We start from the raw sequence: 14,539 nt of genomic DNA on the forward strand, positions 1-14,539 counted from the left end.
ATTGTAAAGAACACAAATTAATCGATTAATTTTTATTAAAATTTCGTATAAAGAACAAAATCAACTTAGTTCATAAGTTAATTACATTCAATCTTCGCTCTAATATCGGGCATTGACGCCACTCCATCCTTATTCACAATAGAGACTTTAAAATTCTTTTGATTTATTACAAGTCGTTTCTGGATTTCCTTAACACAGTGTTCCAAAATTTTGTAAGCTTCATCTTTGTTTAAGCCCTTTTTATATTCTCTATCAAAGATACTTTGGCAAAACATAGCACCGTAGCCTTGCCCGCTGTATTTCACCTCAACAGAATTAGCCAAATAGTCAATGAAGTACAAAGCGGATTTCTGCGACTTTTCGTCGTATCTGAAAAATATATATTATTCTTTCGGCAATATTCACTATTAGTCAAATGTTTCTTACCCCGCTATCATCATATTCACTTGGTAGGGTGTTCTGCTGCGCAGATAATCGGAAAGATTCTTGCGAGTAAAATGTGCAGCCTCCTTGGGAGACAACTCATAGTTGTTGCGCATCTTATATAGAGCAATATTTTTCGAAATGAACTCGGTAAACTTCACTGTATCACCAGATTCACCCATTGTAGCAAATACAAGACTGTCGGAAATCTTGTGAATTTTAATTTCATCTGTCAGAAATGAGAATTGTAATTTCATTGCAAGAAGAAACAAATATCAATTCTTGATTATTCACCTTCCTTCATTACAACTATGGAACGGGCCTGAGTTGTATCAGCAGCAACAATGGCAAAATCATCTCCTCGTATACCCAAAATTGTCTCCATTGTTATAATTTATATTTATTTGTATTAAAATATTCAATGAAATTGCAATCAAACTTTGTTATAACCGGGAATGACAAGCAATTCATAAGTTGTCTCATTTACAGTGAAGTTGGCTGCTTCTAAAGCACTATCGATAATGAAGTGCAAGTAGGGTATTCTGAGTTTTACTTATGTATCGTAGTAAAAACCACTTCCTATTTCACTCAACATCAAAAAGTTGAAATTGAAGATTATGCGATCTGAAGTTCAAAAATTTATTCGCAAAAAATTTAATGCGTTCAAAAAATATTTACTGCGATCACTTGATGTAAATAGCTTTGACAAAGTTTCCCTCCCTCTTTTCTTAGGAGGCCCAAATTCTTTCAGCACGATGAGAATATTCAGTTTGAAATTAAATATCAAATTAACTGCACCTTACATAATTTTTTGTTGTCAATTCATATCACGTCAATCCATGTGAAGGTGTTAACAGCCGCGTGATTGGCTACCATTCAGAAGTACATGGGTTCAAAACCGCGGGCACGAATTATCAAATAATAGAAACGTTGTTGTCCTCCGCTGGCAACGGTAGACCTCCGAGAGTGTGTTTGTGATGAAAAAGTCTCCTAAAACACTATCACCGTTCGGAAACGGTTCAAAACTATAGATCCCTCCATTTGTGGAATAATATCAAGACGCACACAGCAAGTAGGAACAGAAGGAGCTCAATGCAACGACATTCCCTGTACGTTCCCATGGCAGCCACGTTACCGGAATGACCCGGGTTTTCCCCGACCGAGGGCTGCCGTCCCTGTAAACTAGCCCACCTGGACAAAGGAGGTCAAACTGCCTTTCAAGGTAAAAGTCGATGAGACACCAATTCCGACGGTAAATAATCCTAAAATTTTGGGTGTAACCTTCGACAGTTTGCTCTCCTTCTCTGCGCGCACAACCGCAATTGCCACTAACGTCCAAAATCCCAACAAGGTTCTCAAATCGCTTGCCGGCAGCACTTGGGGCAAAAACAAAGAATTGTTGCTATCGGCATTTAAGGCAATTGGCCGGCCGGTTCTAAACTATGCTGCGCCTGTCTGGTCGCCTGGAACCAGTGACACGCAGTGGATAAAGCTCCAAACATGCCAAAACACTTCCTTTCGGACAGGGACGGGCTGCCTCCTGATGTCCCCAATACAACACCTTGACAACGAGGTCAATATGCTACCTGTTAAGGAGTATAAGAAACTGCTCAGCAAGCAGTTCCTGTTAGGGTGCTACCTACTTGAACCAGAGCCGCCTCCCAGGCACGTTAGGAGACACCTACTACACTACGCAGACGAGATCCAGGACAAAACAAACAGACCTCTACTGGACCAGACAGAGTTTACACAGACATTCAACGACATTCACCGGGAGACTGTTACCACCTTCATAAGCTCCCGTCTAGTGGATGCCGTAATTGGAGTCGAACAACCACCCATTGCAGATGAGGAGCTCCAGCTTCCCGATGAGACCTGGGTACCACTGGTACAATTACGTTCTGGATATTGTAGCAGGTTAAACTCCTACTTATTCAGAATTGACCCCGACATACCAAACTTATGTCCGGTATATGAAGGCACCCCGCATGACACTAATCACCTTTTCACATGCCCTTTGAAACTCACTCATCTAACACCCCTCTCCCTCTGGACCCAACCTGTCGAAACAGCATGTTTCCTGGACCTACCTTTAGATGAGCCTGACGAAGACGACCGATGATATACTCTACACTGACGGGGCTTCTCTTACTGCTACAACAACAACAACAGTGCACCGTACCTCACCTCAGAAATATCCCAATGCAATGAAAAAATTCTTACAAGTTTGCCTAACTCTTATTCGAGCCTTAAGTGATTTAGGGTTTTAACCAACAAGATTTTTCATATCCGAAAAGTATATTCTTAATTACTTTATATTCTAGTTTTTATTGTATTTAAATCATGTTCGATAGTTATTCCTCTTTTCACTGTAATTACTGCACAATGCACTGAATTCACTGCTGCACTGAAAATCTGTTCTTTAAATAATAATAATATAGTTGTTGTTGTTTTTGTAGCAGTATCTTCGCCCTGTCAGTGTAGTGTAATTACCGGTCGTCTTCGTCTAGCTCATCTAACGGCAGGCCCAGGAAAATAGGTGTTTCGACGGGTTGGGTCCAGAGGGAGAGAGGTGTTAGATGAGAGGGTTTGATGGGGCATGTGAAAAGGTGGTTAGTGTCGTGCGGGGTGCCTTCACATGCCGGACATATGTTTAGTATGTCGGAGTCGATTCTGGATAAGTAGGAGTTTAACCTGCTACAGTATCCAGAACGTAATTGTGCCACGGTTACGCGGGACTCCTGGGGGAAGCTGGAGCTCTTCGTCTGCAATAGGTGGTGGTTGGACTCCGATAACGGCATTCGGAGGTCGGGAGCTTAAGAAGGTGGTAAGGGTCTCCCGATGAATGTCGTTTATGGCCTGTCTGTACACTGTCTGATCCTGGAGTGGTCTGTCTGTTTTATCCTGGATCTCGTCCACGTAGTTGAGGAAGTGTCTCCTGATGTGCCTGGGAGGTGGCTCAGGCTCGAGCAGGTGTCTGCATGGGTGAGGCCTACGGTGACACCTTAGCAGAAACTGCTTGTCGAGCATTTTGTTGTGCTCCTTTACAGGGAGCATGTGAGCCTCGTCATGCAGGTGTTGAATTGGGGCATCAGGAGACATCCTGTCGCGGTCCTAATAGCAGTATTTTGGCAGGTCTGGAGCTTCGTCCACTGCGTATCACTGGTTCCAGGCGACCAGACAGGCGCAGCATAGTTAAGAACCGGTCGGCCTATTGCTTTGAAAGTCGACAGCAACATTTCTTTGTCTTTGCCCCAAGTGCTGCCGGCGAGCGACTTGAGGACCTTGTTGCGATTCTGTACTCTCGTTGCAATAGCGGTTGTGTGCGCTGAGAAGGAGAGCAAGCTGTCAAAGGTGACTCCCAATATTCTGGGGTTATTTACCGTCGGTATTGGGGTATCATCGACGTGCACCTGAAGTTGCAACTTGACCTCCTTTGTCTAGGTGGTAAAAAGGGTCGCCGTGGATTTAGTGGGAGAAAGTTTTAAGTTTCTCGCAGTGAAGAAGCGAGAAAGGCGGGCGAGGTAGTCGTTTACTTTGGTGCATAGGCCATCAATGTCATTGCCCGACGCCATTATCGTGCAGTCGTCGGCGTATGAGACCAGTGAAACTCCCTCTGGTGGCTGGGAGAATTTCGAAATATAGAAATTAAAAAGCAAGGGTGAAAGGACACCACCCTGCGGTACTCCTTGCTTTATTTTTCTCTGTTTTGAAGTTTAGTCTCGAAATATCACCGACGAGTGACGACCACTCAGGTAGTTTGCGGTCCACCTCTTCAGCCCTGGCGGGAGTGTCGACTGTAAAATGTCATCTAGTAGCGTAGCGTGGCTAACTCTATCGAAAGCCTTTTGTAGGTCCAACGCTACTAGGACAGTCCTCTCGCAGGGGCGGTTTTGGTTTAGTCCGCGGTTTACCTGGGTGTTTATGACGGTGAGTGCCGTGGTGGTGATATGCACTCTTCGGAAACCATGCTGGTGTGAGGCTGGAGTCAGGTGTTCTGTGAGGAGTGGGAGTAGAAGGGCTTCAAGCGTCTTCACTACTGGGAAAAGGAGAGTTATCAGACGATAAGACTCCCCTTGGTTGGCGGGTTTCCCAGGCTTCAGTAGTGGGACCACTCTCCCTAATTTCCACTTATCAGGAATGATGAGAGTGGCCATAGACAGGTTGAAGACCTTGGTGAGGAATTCTACTCCCAATGGACCCATCTTTTTCAACATCAGCATGTTTAGTCCGTCAGGGCCAATGGACTGCGCTTTCGCCTGCGCGCACATCGGTGCGAGTGGGTAGGGCTGCGAAGATGTCCTCAGTAAATTCCGCGAATCTGGTCCAATCAGCTTTGTTAAAGTTGATGTATGACCTGTGATCCGCGGAAACAAAGTCGGCAGGTTTCTAGATCGAGATGATAATGGGCAAGTGGTCTGATGCAAGCGATAGCATAGGTCGCCAGGTTATGCTATTTATCAGGCCAGCGTTAGCAATTGTTATATCAGGCGAGCTGCTACAATTGCCCACTACCCTGGTGGGGGCGTCGTCGTTTACAGTGCTGAACGTCGAATCGTCTATCTGCTCTGCCAATAGTTGTCCCCTACGATCATTTGGCAGGCTTGAAAGCCAAAGTTCGTGATGCGCGTTAAAGTCACCTACTACCAATCGGTTTTCTCCCCTGATGAGTGCACCAATATCAGGGAGATATCCTGCCGGGCAGCAGGTGACAGGGGGTATGTAAATATTATATATTTCGAGCTCGGCATCGCCTGACCGGACAGCTATACCTTGACATTCTAAGGTGCTGTCCCTGCGGTCGATGCCTTCATCGATAAGACGATACTGCACTGAATGGTGGACTATGAACGCTAGGCCACCACCGTTGTCTCGCTCGCGGTCCTTTCTGTGCACATTGTAGCCGTCCCTGGTAATCAGGGGGGAGCTAGCGTGCAGTTTTGTCTCCTGGACCGCATCTATCTTGATTCCAAACCGGCTCATGAAGTCGACTATTTCGTCAATCTTGCTCGTGAGCCCGTTGCAGTTAAGTTGCAATAGCTTGAAGCTTCGCGGGAGTATTGTCGTAAATCAGGGGGTGAGGGATGCGTGATGTTGTCTGCGTTGCTCCTCCTGTGCGTTCCGCAAAATAGGTTGTGGCCTGATGTTGACTGGTGGCCACGCCACTGGGGGCGGTTGCGGGTGCAGAGCTCTGCAGCAGGGGGCAACGTAGTCGCGTGTCCACTCGCGGGTGGTGTGCAGGCCGGAGCACCTCCGAAAATGGCATCAGCCACACAGAGTAGACTGTGCGGGGGACCAAGAGCTGCTGGTTTGTCCCCGCACTGGGGTAGGAGCAGGAGTGTTGTGGGTTAGAGAGGGAGTTGTGTTGCTCGTGGGGGCTCCTTACCGTTGAGGTGTTGTTGGTGGCGGCAGTGTGATGTGCCAGCACTGATGGCAGTGTAGCCGTAGAGGCAGGGGCCGCCTGTGAGCGGGAGCAACACGTGGCCACATACCTTGTGGACCACTCCCTGTGTGTCTTAAGGCCTGAGCAGGTCTTAAGATGGCACCACCCGTTGCACTGATTACACCTAACCGAGGTGGAGTTCGGGTGGAGCCGTTTGTGGCAAATGCAGCAGTAGAATACCTCTGGTCCGGGGTTGGGTTCGACGCCAGCCCGGAAGAGAAGTATTTGGAGCAAACTAGCTGCAATGAGTTGCTCCTGTGACGAAAGATTGGGGGTAGGATACGGTACACTAGACAGGGCTAGTTTACTGGGGCGGCAGCCCTTGGTCGGGAAAAACCCGAGTCATTCCGGTAACGTAGAACCAGCTGCCATGGGAATGCCATAATATAGTCTGGCATCCTGCTTTTGCTGACACGTTCTCACAGTAGTACCAACCTATTTTGACACATCATTTACCGTTTTGTTAAGAAGAAGAGTTAGTGCAACAACTGGTAGAATACTTTCTTTTCTATATGGTTCCAATTGCATGCGTGGTCATTTTGGCAAAATATTGTTACACGAAATATACAAACTAAGATAAATGTCGGAGAAAGTTGCACAGACTGTTGTGGAGGCCGTAAAAGATGCCGTGGAGAACGCAACCAGTGAAACCATAACAAATGAAAAGGTTCCAGCAACACCAGAAGGCATTGTGGTAGCTTACGGCAGTTTGGTAGTAATGGCCATGCTCCCAATTGTGTTCGGTTCGATGCGTTCTGTCAAATTGCACAAGCTTAAAAAGGCAAGTACAAAACACTAAGTATAAAATATTTCATAATGCAGATGCCCATTAAGCTATGTTTCGCTACTGCTAGTAGCTCAGAGTGCTCGTCAAAAAAAATTTTTTCAGTACTCTGTGTAGTTGGAGTAGTAGCAGAGAATTTGGAATCGGCCGGAGCGCTATTTGTGAGATTATTCATTTATACTCCAGCTAGCGCTAGTACCCTCACTCTTGTTGCGCTACTACTACTCCCGTAGCGGCTACTTGAGCAGCGGAAGGTAGAAGCGCCAACTAAATATATATTTGAACGTACGTACTCCGAATGGCAGGTATGCACCAACCCATTCAGCTACGGCGGCCGACTATAATAGGCGCATATAAAGTAATGTTTCATTGTTATTTATAAAGCAATTTGTTCCTGTTCCATTTTAGTGTATTTACAATTTTATGACTGCTCAAAAATGTATGCATTTCTTTCATTTACATTTTCTTGATTTCCAGGTGACTGGCGAAAAGGCTGAAACCATGACTAAAAAAGATGCGATGTTTTTCCCGGTGATCGCCTCGGCCGCTCTCTTTGGTCTTTACATGTTCTTTAAAATTTTTTCTAAAGATCATATAAATCTTCTACTCACTGGATATTTCTTTTGCTTAGGTGTGATAGCCTTAGCGCATCTTTTAAGTCCCATTGTAAATTCACTAATGCCTACAGCAGTACCGAAAATACCTTTTCATATGCATTTCACAAAAGGAGAGGGCAAGCACAAAGAAGACATTATAAACTACAAGTTTTCAACGCATGATATCATTTGCTTGGCTATTTCGTCTTTAATTGGCGTGTGGTATTTATACAAAAAGCATTGGATTGCTAATAACATGTTCGGATTAGCTTTTGCCGTGAACGGAGTAGAACTACTCCATCTCAATAACATTGTAACTGGTTGTATACTGTTAAGTGGCTTATTCTTCTATGATATTTTCTGGGTATTTGGAACAAACGTGATGGTTACAGTAGCAAGAAGTTTTGAGGCACCAATCAAATTAGTTTTCCCACAAGATTTACCAACAAATGGCTTAAGTGGAACCAATTTTGCTATGTTGGGCCTGGGTGACATAGTAATACCTGGAATTTTTATAGCATTACTTCTACGCTTCGACCACAGCTCCAAGCGCAAGAGCCGCATTTATTTTTATTCTACGCTAGTAGCATATTTTCTTGGACTCTTGGCAACTATATTCGTAATGCACGTTTTTAAACATGCGCAGCCTGCATTGCTTTACCTGGTTCCCGCCTGTATGGGAACTCCATTACTGGTAGCTTTAGTACGTGGCGAATTAAAGACACTTTTTGCGTAAGTTTGTGGTTAGTTTGTCAGCAAGCGTTAATAAGTCATGATTTTTTATTGCAGTTACGAAGATCATCCCGAGGAGAAACCTGAGAAAAAAGAGAGTAAAGAAGGATCTGGCACTATCAGTGGAACAAATAAAAAAAAGGAATCGAAAAAAGCCAAATGAATTTTTTAGGCTCTAAGAACGTATGCAGAACTAATATAGATTGTATCTGGAAATATTTATTTTTATAAGTCTATATGACTTGGTCCAAGGTTATTTCAGATTTGTATTTTAAATCGGTCCAAGCCAAAGTTTGAGTAGAAATGTATTTGAATACACTTCCATTTAACTCAGCAATTAGAAAATCTTTTAATTTAGAAGCACAAAATTAAAAAAATTAGTGTAAAAAAACTGTTCTAAGGAAAGAAAGAATAATATATTTAAGCTTTTATATTTGTTTTTTTTTTTCGTCCTCAGGCTTGGCATATTGCAATACGAAAAGTATAAGTAATTGTTCCAAAATTGAACTTTGTATTTAAACGCTATAATCGTTAACGCGCAAATAAACGTACATACAACTTTATAAGAATCTAAGTATGTACACATAGAGTTAAGAATCCATTTTTATTTCCAATTAAAAATCTTTTAAATAAAAAAAGCTTACGACACAAGCCTAACTTTTGTGATCCCGATCTTAGAAGAGAGTGAAATTTTTATAAAATTTACAATTATACCAAACAAGAAATGCAAGATGTCCATGCTAATATATTTATTTTTTGCCAGGAATGACAGATATATCTAAAGTTGTCAATATCTAAAAAAGTTTGGTTAGTATGTTTCTAATTGCTCAAGTGGTAGCCATTTTGAACTTTCAAGGGCGTCATACAGTAGCCGATCGGCATCCAATGTCTCCCGATTCAACTTCTCAATATCTAAAGTATACTTGTGCTCTACTAAAGCATAGTCATCATCCTCACTGACGCTGGGTACACTGGTTGCGGCAGCAACTGCTGCTTGTTGCTCGTATTGAGCTGTGCGTTGGGCGCTCCACGCTTCTGCGTGCTGAGCCAATGTTTGCGGATTTGCATGCGACTGAGCCATTGATTGTTGATAGTAAGTGTTGTTTGGATCTGTCATAGCCCCTGCGCCACTTTGATCATAGTATCCTTGCCAAGAGTTGTAATTCTGCCAATATGTGCTTGTTGGATCATAATATTGAGAATAGTCTGCACTTACTGCTGCAGTGGTCGACGCACCGCCAATACCACCACCGCCATAACCATAATTACTAGTTGTACCAAGAGCAACGCCCAGCTCATTCTTTGGTTTTGGCACAGCGTTGCAAATTTTAATAGGTTTTGTGCCTAATCCAATGTATCCGTTCATATCATATAAAGCAGATTTCTGTTCATCTTCAATTCCAAATCTTACGAAGCCGTAGCCTTTCGAAAATCCCGAGCTATCCAAAATGACTTTAGCGGTTTTGATAGAGGTATATTTTGTAGAAAAAACCTTATACAACTGATAATCATCAACATCTGAGCTTAAGTCACCCACCCATACACTGAATTCTCGCTCATTCCCGGGTAGTTTATACGAATTGCTGGCGCTATTTAATCTGAAGCGAACGATTGGATTAGTTCCAGGTATTGGTTTGCCATTAAGTTTATGCATCGCATCCATGGCACTCTCATCTGTGGCAAAGTTGACAAAGCAGTAGCCGGCAGGCTCGCCGGTGTATTTGTTTCTCATTAAGCGCACTGTCGTAGGTTCCTCGCCCATTTTCCGAAACGCAGCGATTATAAAGTTTTCGGTCATGTATGGCTCCAACTAGTAAATAGAATTACAAGTACCTTTGTATTTAGAATTACACTTTTTTTTGCTTTACTTACACTTCCCATCCACAATTGGCAGTGCACAGAGGACGACATATTGAGTTTTCTTTTTAACAAATTAATTAAGTGTCCAAAGCTAAAATAAAATAATAGTATTATTTCTTCAAACTTGTTTCTCGGATCTCCTTAAGTATTTGTCTTGATTGGTAATCTAAACAAAACGTCAAGAGATGCATGTAGAATTAACGATGCTAGTCGAGGCCCATGGTGTAATAATACATGGTGAAATCAGTTTGAATTCACCATGTGACCGTAATGTCGCATGCATTAAATTAGTAGAAAAGGGAAAAATAAGTCCAAGTTTAGTGTAGTATAAAAGGAGTATGAAGTAATTTCATGTGGTCTGACTTTAATATAATACGATTTTTATGGAAACCGGGAATAACCTATTTACTTCCCATGTAACAAAAATTTAAAAAAACATGATACATTTTACATTTCTACAATATTCTCTGAGTTTGCTCTTATTGAAACATACTTTAATTCAGTTTAAGGCTTTAGGAAAAAACTAATTTTACTAAGAATATTAAAACTTATTACTTTTTACTAAATATACTATAGCCAAATACTAATTTTTATGTTTTAAATTTCGTATTTATTTATTACTAGCTGACCCGGTGAACTTTGTTTCGCCCTAGAGGCAATAAAAAAACAGATTTTTAATTTTGTTAAGTTAATTTTTTTATTAATCAAGTATTTCAATGAAGCTCTCTTTAGTTAAGCAGCTTGTGATACTCGTACACGACAATTTTTGTTTTATTATCAGATTCAAGAACAAACAACGCAGATAGTTTTCCGACCCGTGAACATGCCACATATAATTGACCATGTGAGAAACATTGATTATCTAGATTCAGACCACAAACTTTCAAGGATTTGCCTTGTGATTTGTTAATGGTCATGGCGAATGCAAGACGGATCGGAAATTGATGTCTTTTAAAGTCAAACGGAAGATCGGTTGGCATCATCGGGATCCTCGGAATGAGAACTTATTTACCTTCGAATTTTCCTTTGAGTATCGTCGCGTAAATCCCATTGTTCATCAATTAGTTTACCACCAAACGCGTACCGTTACAAAGTTTGTGGGCTTATGTTTCGAAGCATGATTACGATTAAATTGTGCGGTGGTAAGCCAGGCACATCCAAGGAGTTTAAAAATTCAATTGGATAGTTGGTGGCTTCATCTTCATTTTCTACACAGTCAATCGATTTGAATGAATGCATTGTTCCAATGATATCATTTTGAATTATGTAGTTTAGGTCATCTACATCTTTATTCTTACCCGCTAAAATTGCTCGCTCACTCAACCATTCATTATTTTTGTAGTTATTAATGATGTTTGGGAATACTTTATTGATAAGTTCGTCTTTCGATGAGACAAAGTTACAGAAAATCTGAGGAAATGAAATCAATCCGCTCGATTCGTCGACAGGTACTCGACCATTACCGATAGTCAGTAATTGCTCAGAGAAATCTTCAGTAGATGTATCGTTAAGCAATGCAACTCTCATGTTTGTTGTCAGCTGAAATTTCTTCACATAGCGCCATAGATTCGATGATTTGAGGCAAGCGTTTATTTCGTCAGCAGTCGTTGATCTTGGAATTACTGGCAGTGTTTGGCGGAAGTCGCCAGACAGTAAAATCATTGCGCCTCCAAAACATCTCGAGTCATTGCGTATATCTTTCAATGTTCGGTTAAGTGCTTATAATGCCCGGTTATGCGCCATTGTGCGTTCGTTCCAGATGATGATTTTCGATGCTGATAAAACTTTGGCCATTGCTGAGTTTTTTGAAATATTACATGTTGGTTCTTCAATTTTTTGAAGATTTAACGACAATTTTAATGCTGAATGAGCCGTACGGCATCCTTCTAACAATGTTGGCTGCTATTCCAGAAGAAGCAACTGCAAGCGCAATGTTGGATTTCGCACGAACAGTGGCTAAAATTATTGACATGAGGATTGTCTTACCAGTTCCACCAGGGCCATCGAGGAAATATGAACCACCATTTCCATCATCAATTGCCTTCATTAATGTATCATAAACTTCTTTTTGTTGGCGATTCAATAGTGGTACATTCGTTTGAACTACTAAATCTACTTGTTGGTCTCTGTTATTCGCTCGACGATTTCGCATTGCCAACCAAGCCGTTTCACGGGCTGCCTCGCTTTGGTCTTGTGATTGATAAGCACGAAGTCGAGCCATACTAACGCGACACTCTTCACGGGCAATTCCTTATGCTTCTTCAGTCGTTTCATTCGCAATGTTTCGTACCCTTCTTGCATTACGGCTTTGTCGGGAAAGATTCGATCGTCTTTGACGCGGTATTGATAATGATGATTCAAAGAGAATACAAATTACTGTGATTATATATTTCTGACAAAATTTATATTATCAAATTTTCTACTTAACCATAGACAAAATTACATTTAGCTGTCATTTGCGTTTTGTTATTCCATATCAGATGCGTTTTTGTTATACCACATTTTATAGTGACTTCACGGAAACGCGTTCGAACGGGATAAAAAGTATCCTATGTCCGTCTCCTGGTTCTAAGCTACCTCTCCACCAATTTTCAGCCAAATGGGTTTAGCCGTCCTCGAGTTATAAATAGTGTAACTAACATGACTTTCTTTTATATTATATATAGATAATAAATGTAGGTATGTATTTTTAATGAAAACTTTGTTCTGCAAAAATAATTAATTTATGGTAAAAGTAATACTAGATATGTTTTTAATAAAATAAAAAGCAAAGAAATTAAGCAATTCATCACAAATGTTGCTCACATACATTTGCATGTGAATACATTTCCATACAAAGGTTTGTTTCTTTTTCAATTTCGCCAAAAATAAAGCAGCTTTTTCGGAAGGCGCCACTTTCTGTATGGTATATAATTCACAGACACTGTCATAATGGTATTCAATTCACAATAGAACAGATCGCCGTTTCAGTCGATAAAGTGGTCGATATGGAAGTACAAACTTGTCCATCGCAAATCGCAAGTAATAGGTTATTTAATAAATTGCTCAGGTGGCATTTGTGTAAGAAAAATCTAAAAAATGCCGAAAAAGAAAACGGGCCAAAGAAAAAAAGCTGAAAAGCAGAAATTACGTCTTAAGGAAATACGGAGCCGTGAGACGTCTCTTGCTGATATGCCTTGTAACGCACCCATGGAGTGCGAGAAGTGTGAGAAAAAGCAAAAGAGTAGGGCTTTTTGTTATTTTTGTCAGAGCCTCCAGCGCTTACCAATTTGTGCTCATTGCGGCAAGGTAAAGTGTATGCTGAAAACCGGTGATTGCGTTGTAAAACATCCAGGAGTGTACACAACTGGGCTTGGCATGGTTGGCGCAATTTGCGACTTCTGTGAAGCTTGGGTTTGCCATGGGCGAAAGTGTCTCCAAACACATGCTTGCACTTGTCCTCTGCAAAACGCGAATTGTCTGGAATGCGAGCGAGGAGTTTGGGAACATGGCGGTCGTATATTCAAATGCTCATTTTGTGATGGATTCTTATGTGAAGACGATCAATTTGAGCATCAAGCGTCATGTCAGGTCCTCGAATCTGAAAATTTCAAATGCCAGAGTTGTAACCGACTTGGACAATATTCTTGCTTGCGTTGTAAAACATGTTATTGCGAGGATCATGTACGAAGGAAGGGATTTAAATACGACAAGAATAAAGCCATTCCCTGTCCGAAATGTAATTACGACACATCAGTCACGAAAGATTTAAGTATGTCAACAAGGTCGCATAAGTTTGGACGGCAACAGCAAGGCGGGGCGATGGACAGTGATGACGAATATGGAGGGTATTCGTATTATAGCGGAGGGGCTTATGGTGCAGGTTCTAGTTACACCCAGGAAAATGATAGTGACGATGATGAAGACTATGAAGTAAGCGATGAAGACTCTGAGGAAGAAGGAGACAGTGATGAATCACAGCAAGAACAAAATAAAGCTAAATAACAAAAATGGCCTGCCAATTAATGATATATTGAAATTATTAATCGTAGCTTTTAATATCAAATAATAACGTACATGTATTGCACGTGAAAATAAAAAATCAACTGATAGGCTTTTAAAACTGGGAGTAGAAACATTATTCTGCTTATGAGTTTTCCGATTCCTTAAACCTGTAATTGAGGTGATACATTAATATGTTTACATAAATGTTTGGGCACGCTTTGAACTTACTTGCATTTGAGACATGTGAAGAACACGGTTTGCCCCTCATCGGCAGAACGAAGTTGTAACGTAGCGTAAGACATTTGCATGTGACCACATTTTGAGCATTTGCGTTCAACCACAGGTCCATCTGCTTCATCATCCGAACTACTTTTAGTTTTGCCAAATACCTTTTCAGGATCGTAATTATTGAAGTGTATGATAAATTCAACTTCTTGTGCTCCAAAAACTGGTAAAAGTAAAGTATGTTGTTGATAATCCGAATAGAATAAATAAATACACAATTAGATTCACCATCTGGAGGAAATTCTTTTTTGCAGTTATAGCAAGCAACATTCCCCGCTGTATTTAAAGGTGGAAGGATGGACCCACATACTGGACAAAATCCGGGTTGTGAGTTGAACGTTTCCATACTTTTACTTTGATAGACCCAAATACTATTATCCAACACAGACAACAATGGTTTGTAAACACACGTGAAACTTTGACTGCTTGTTC

The 14,539-nt window shown here is 41.4% G+C and overlaps 5 protein-coding genes across 5 annotated transcripts; 2 read left to right on the forward strand and 3 right to left on the reverse strand.

Annotated features, from left to right (window-relative positions):
• Positions 1–17: 17 nt before the first annotated feature.
• LOC129249195 (probable proteasome subunit beta type-2) lies at positions 18–908 on the reverse strand. Its single transcript, XM_054888869.1, has 3 exons — positions 718–908; positions 427–652; positions 18–369 (listed from the first exon to the last, which is right to left on the reverse strand). The coding sequence occupies exons 1-3, from the start codon at positions 806–808 to the stop codon at positions 78–80; spliced, it is 609 nt and encodes a 202-aa protein (XP_054744844.1). The 5' UTR covers positions 809–908; the 3' UTR covers positions 18–77.
• A 5,416-nt stretch (positions 909–6,324) lies between these two features.
• LOC129247658 (minor histocompatibility antigen H13) lies at positions 6,325–8,635 on the forward strand. Its single transcript, XM_054886883.1, has 3 exons — positions 6,325–6,647; positions 7,128–7,978; positions 8,036–8,635. The coding sequence occupies exons 1-3, from the start codon at positions 6,447–6,449 to the stop codon at positions 8,139–8,141; spliced, it is 1,158 nt and encodes a 385-aa protein (XP_054742858.1). The 5' UTR covers positions 6,325–6,446; the 3' UTR covers positions 8,142–8,635.
• A 77-nt stretch (positions 8,636–8,712) lies between these two features.
• LOC129247659 (tRNA selenocysteine 1-associated protein 1) lies at positions 8,713–10,061 on the reverse strand. The gene is made up of 2 exons (XM_054886884.1): positions 9,851–10,061; positions 8,713–9,788 (listed from the first exon to the last, which is right to left on the reverse strand). Exons 1-2 carry the CDS (start codon positions 9,887–9,889, stop codon positions 8,787–8,789), a joined length of 1,041 nt encoding a protein of 346 aa, XP_054742859.1. The 5' UTR covers positions 9,890–10,061; the 3' UTR covers positions 8,713–8,786.
• A 2,749-nt stretch (positions 10,062–12,810) lies between these two features.
• Positions 12,811–13,942, forward strand: LOC129247281 (zinc finger protein 330 homolog). Its single transcript, XM_054886340.1, has one exon. It carries the CDS (start codon positions 12,917–12,919, stop codon positions 13,820–13,822), a length of 906 nt encoding a protein of 301 aa, XP_054742315.1. The 5' UTR covers positions 12,811–12,916; the 3' UTR covers positions 13,823–13,942.
• On the reverse strand, positions 13,829–14,539 carry LOC129247282 (DNA-directed RNA polymerase I subunit RPA12). Its single transcript, XM_054886341.1, has 3 exons — positions 14,336–14,539; positions 14,051–14,270; positions 13,829–13,989 (listed from the first exon to the last, which is right to left on the reverse strand). The coding sequence occupies exons 1-3, from the start codon at positions 14,451–14,453 to the stop codon at positions 13,965–13,967; spliced, it is 363 nt and encodes a 120-aa protein (XP_054742316.1). The 5' UTR covers positions 14,454–14,539; the 3' UTR covers positions 13,829–13,964.

This window comes from Anastrepha obliqua, chromosome 5 (genome assembly GCF_027943255.1).
Source record: "Anastrepha obliqua isolate idAnaObli1 chromosome 5, idAnaObli1_1.0, whole genome shotgun sequence".
In the NCBI taxonomy this organism is placed as follows: domain Eukaryota; kingdom Metazoa; phylum Arthropoda; class Insecta; order Diptera; family Tephritidae; genus Anastrepha; species Anastrepha obliqua.

Coding starts and splice junctions, on each gene's coding strand:
- LOC129249195 (XM_054888869.1), bottom strand. CDS start 808: ATGGAGACAATTTTGGGTATACGAGGAGATGATTTTGCCATTGTTGCT. Junction 653..717: donor CATAGTTGTAATGAAGGAAG/GTGAATAATCAA, acceptor CATTTCTGACAG/ATGAAATTAAAATTCACAAG. Junction 370..426: donor GTGAATATGATGATAGCGGG/GTAAGAAACATT, acceptor TATATTTTTCAG/ATACGACGAAAAGTCGCAGA.
- LOC129247658 (XM_054886883.1), top strand. CDS start 6,447: ATGTCGGAGAAAGTTGCACAGACTGTTGTGGAGGCCGTAAAAGATGCC. Junction 6,648..7,127: donor AATTGCACAAGCTTAAAAAG/GCAAGTACAAAA, acceptor CTTGATTTCCAG/GTGACTGGCGAAAAGGCTGA. Junction 7,979..8,035: donor GAATTAAAGACACTTTTTGC/GTAAGTTTGTGG, acceptor TTTTTATTGCAG/TTACGAAGATCATCCCGAGG.
- LOC129247659 (XM_054886884.1), bottom strand. CDS start 9,889: ATGTCGTCCTCTGTGCACTGCCAATTGTGGATGGGAAGT. Junction 9,789..9,850: donor GCCAATTGTGGATGGGAAGT/GTAAGTAAAGCA, acceptor TCTATTTACTAG/TTGGAGCCATACATGACCGA.
- LOC129247281 (XM_054886340.1), top strand. CDS start 12,917: ATGCCGAAAAAGAAAACGGGCCAAAGAAAAAAAGCTGAAAAGCAGAAA.
- LOC129247282 (XM_054886341.1), bottom strand. CDS start 14,453: ATGGAAACGTTCAACTCACAACCCGGATTTTGTCCAGTATGTGGGTCC. Junction 14,271..14,335: donor AAAAGAATTTCCTCCAGATG/GTGAATCTAATT, acceptor TACTTTTACCAG/TTTTTGGAGCACAAGAAGTT. Junction 13,990..14,050: donor TTCACATGTCTCAAATGCAA/GTAAGTTCAAAG, acceptor CCTCAATTACAG/GTTTAAGGAATCGGAAAACT.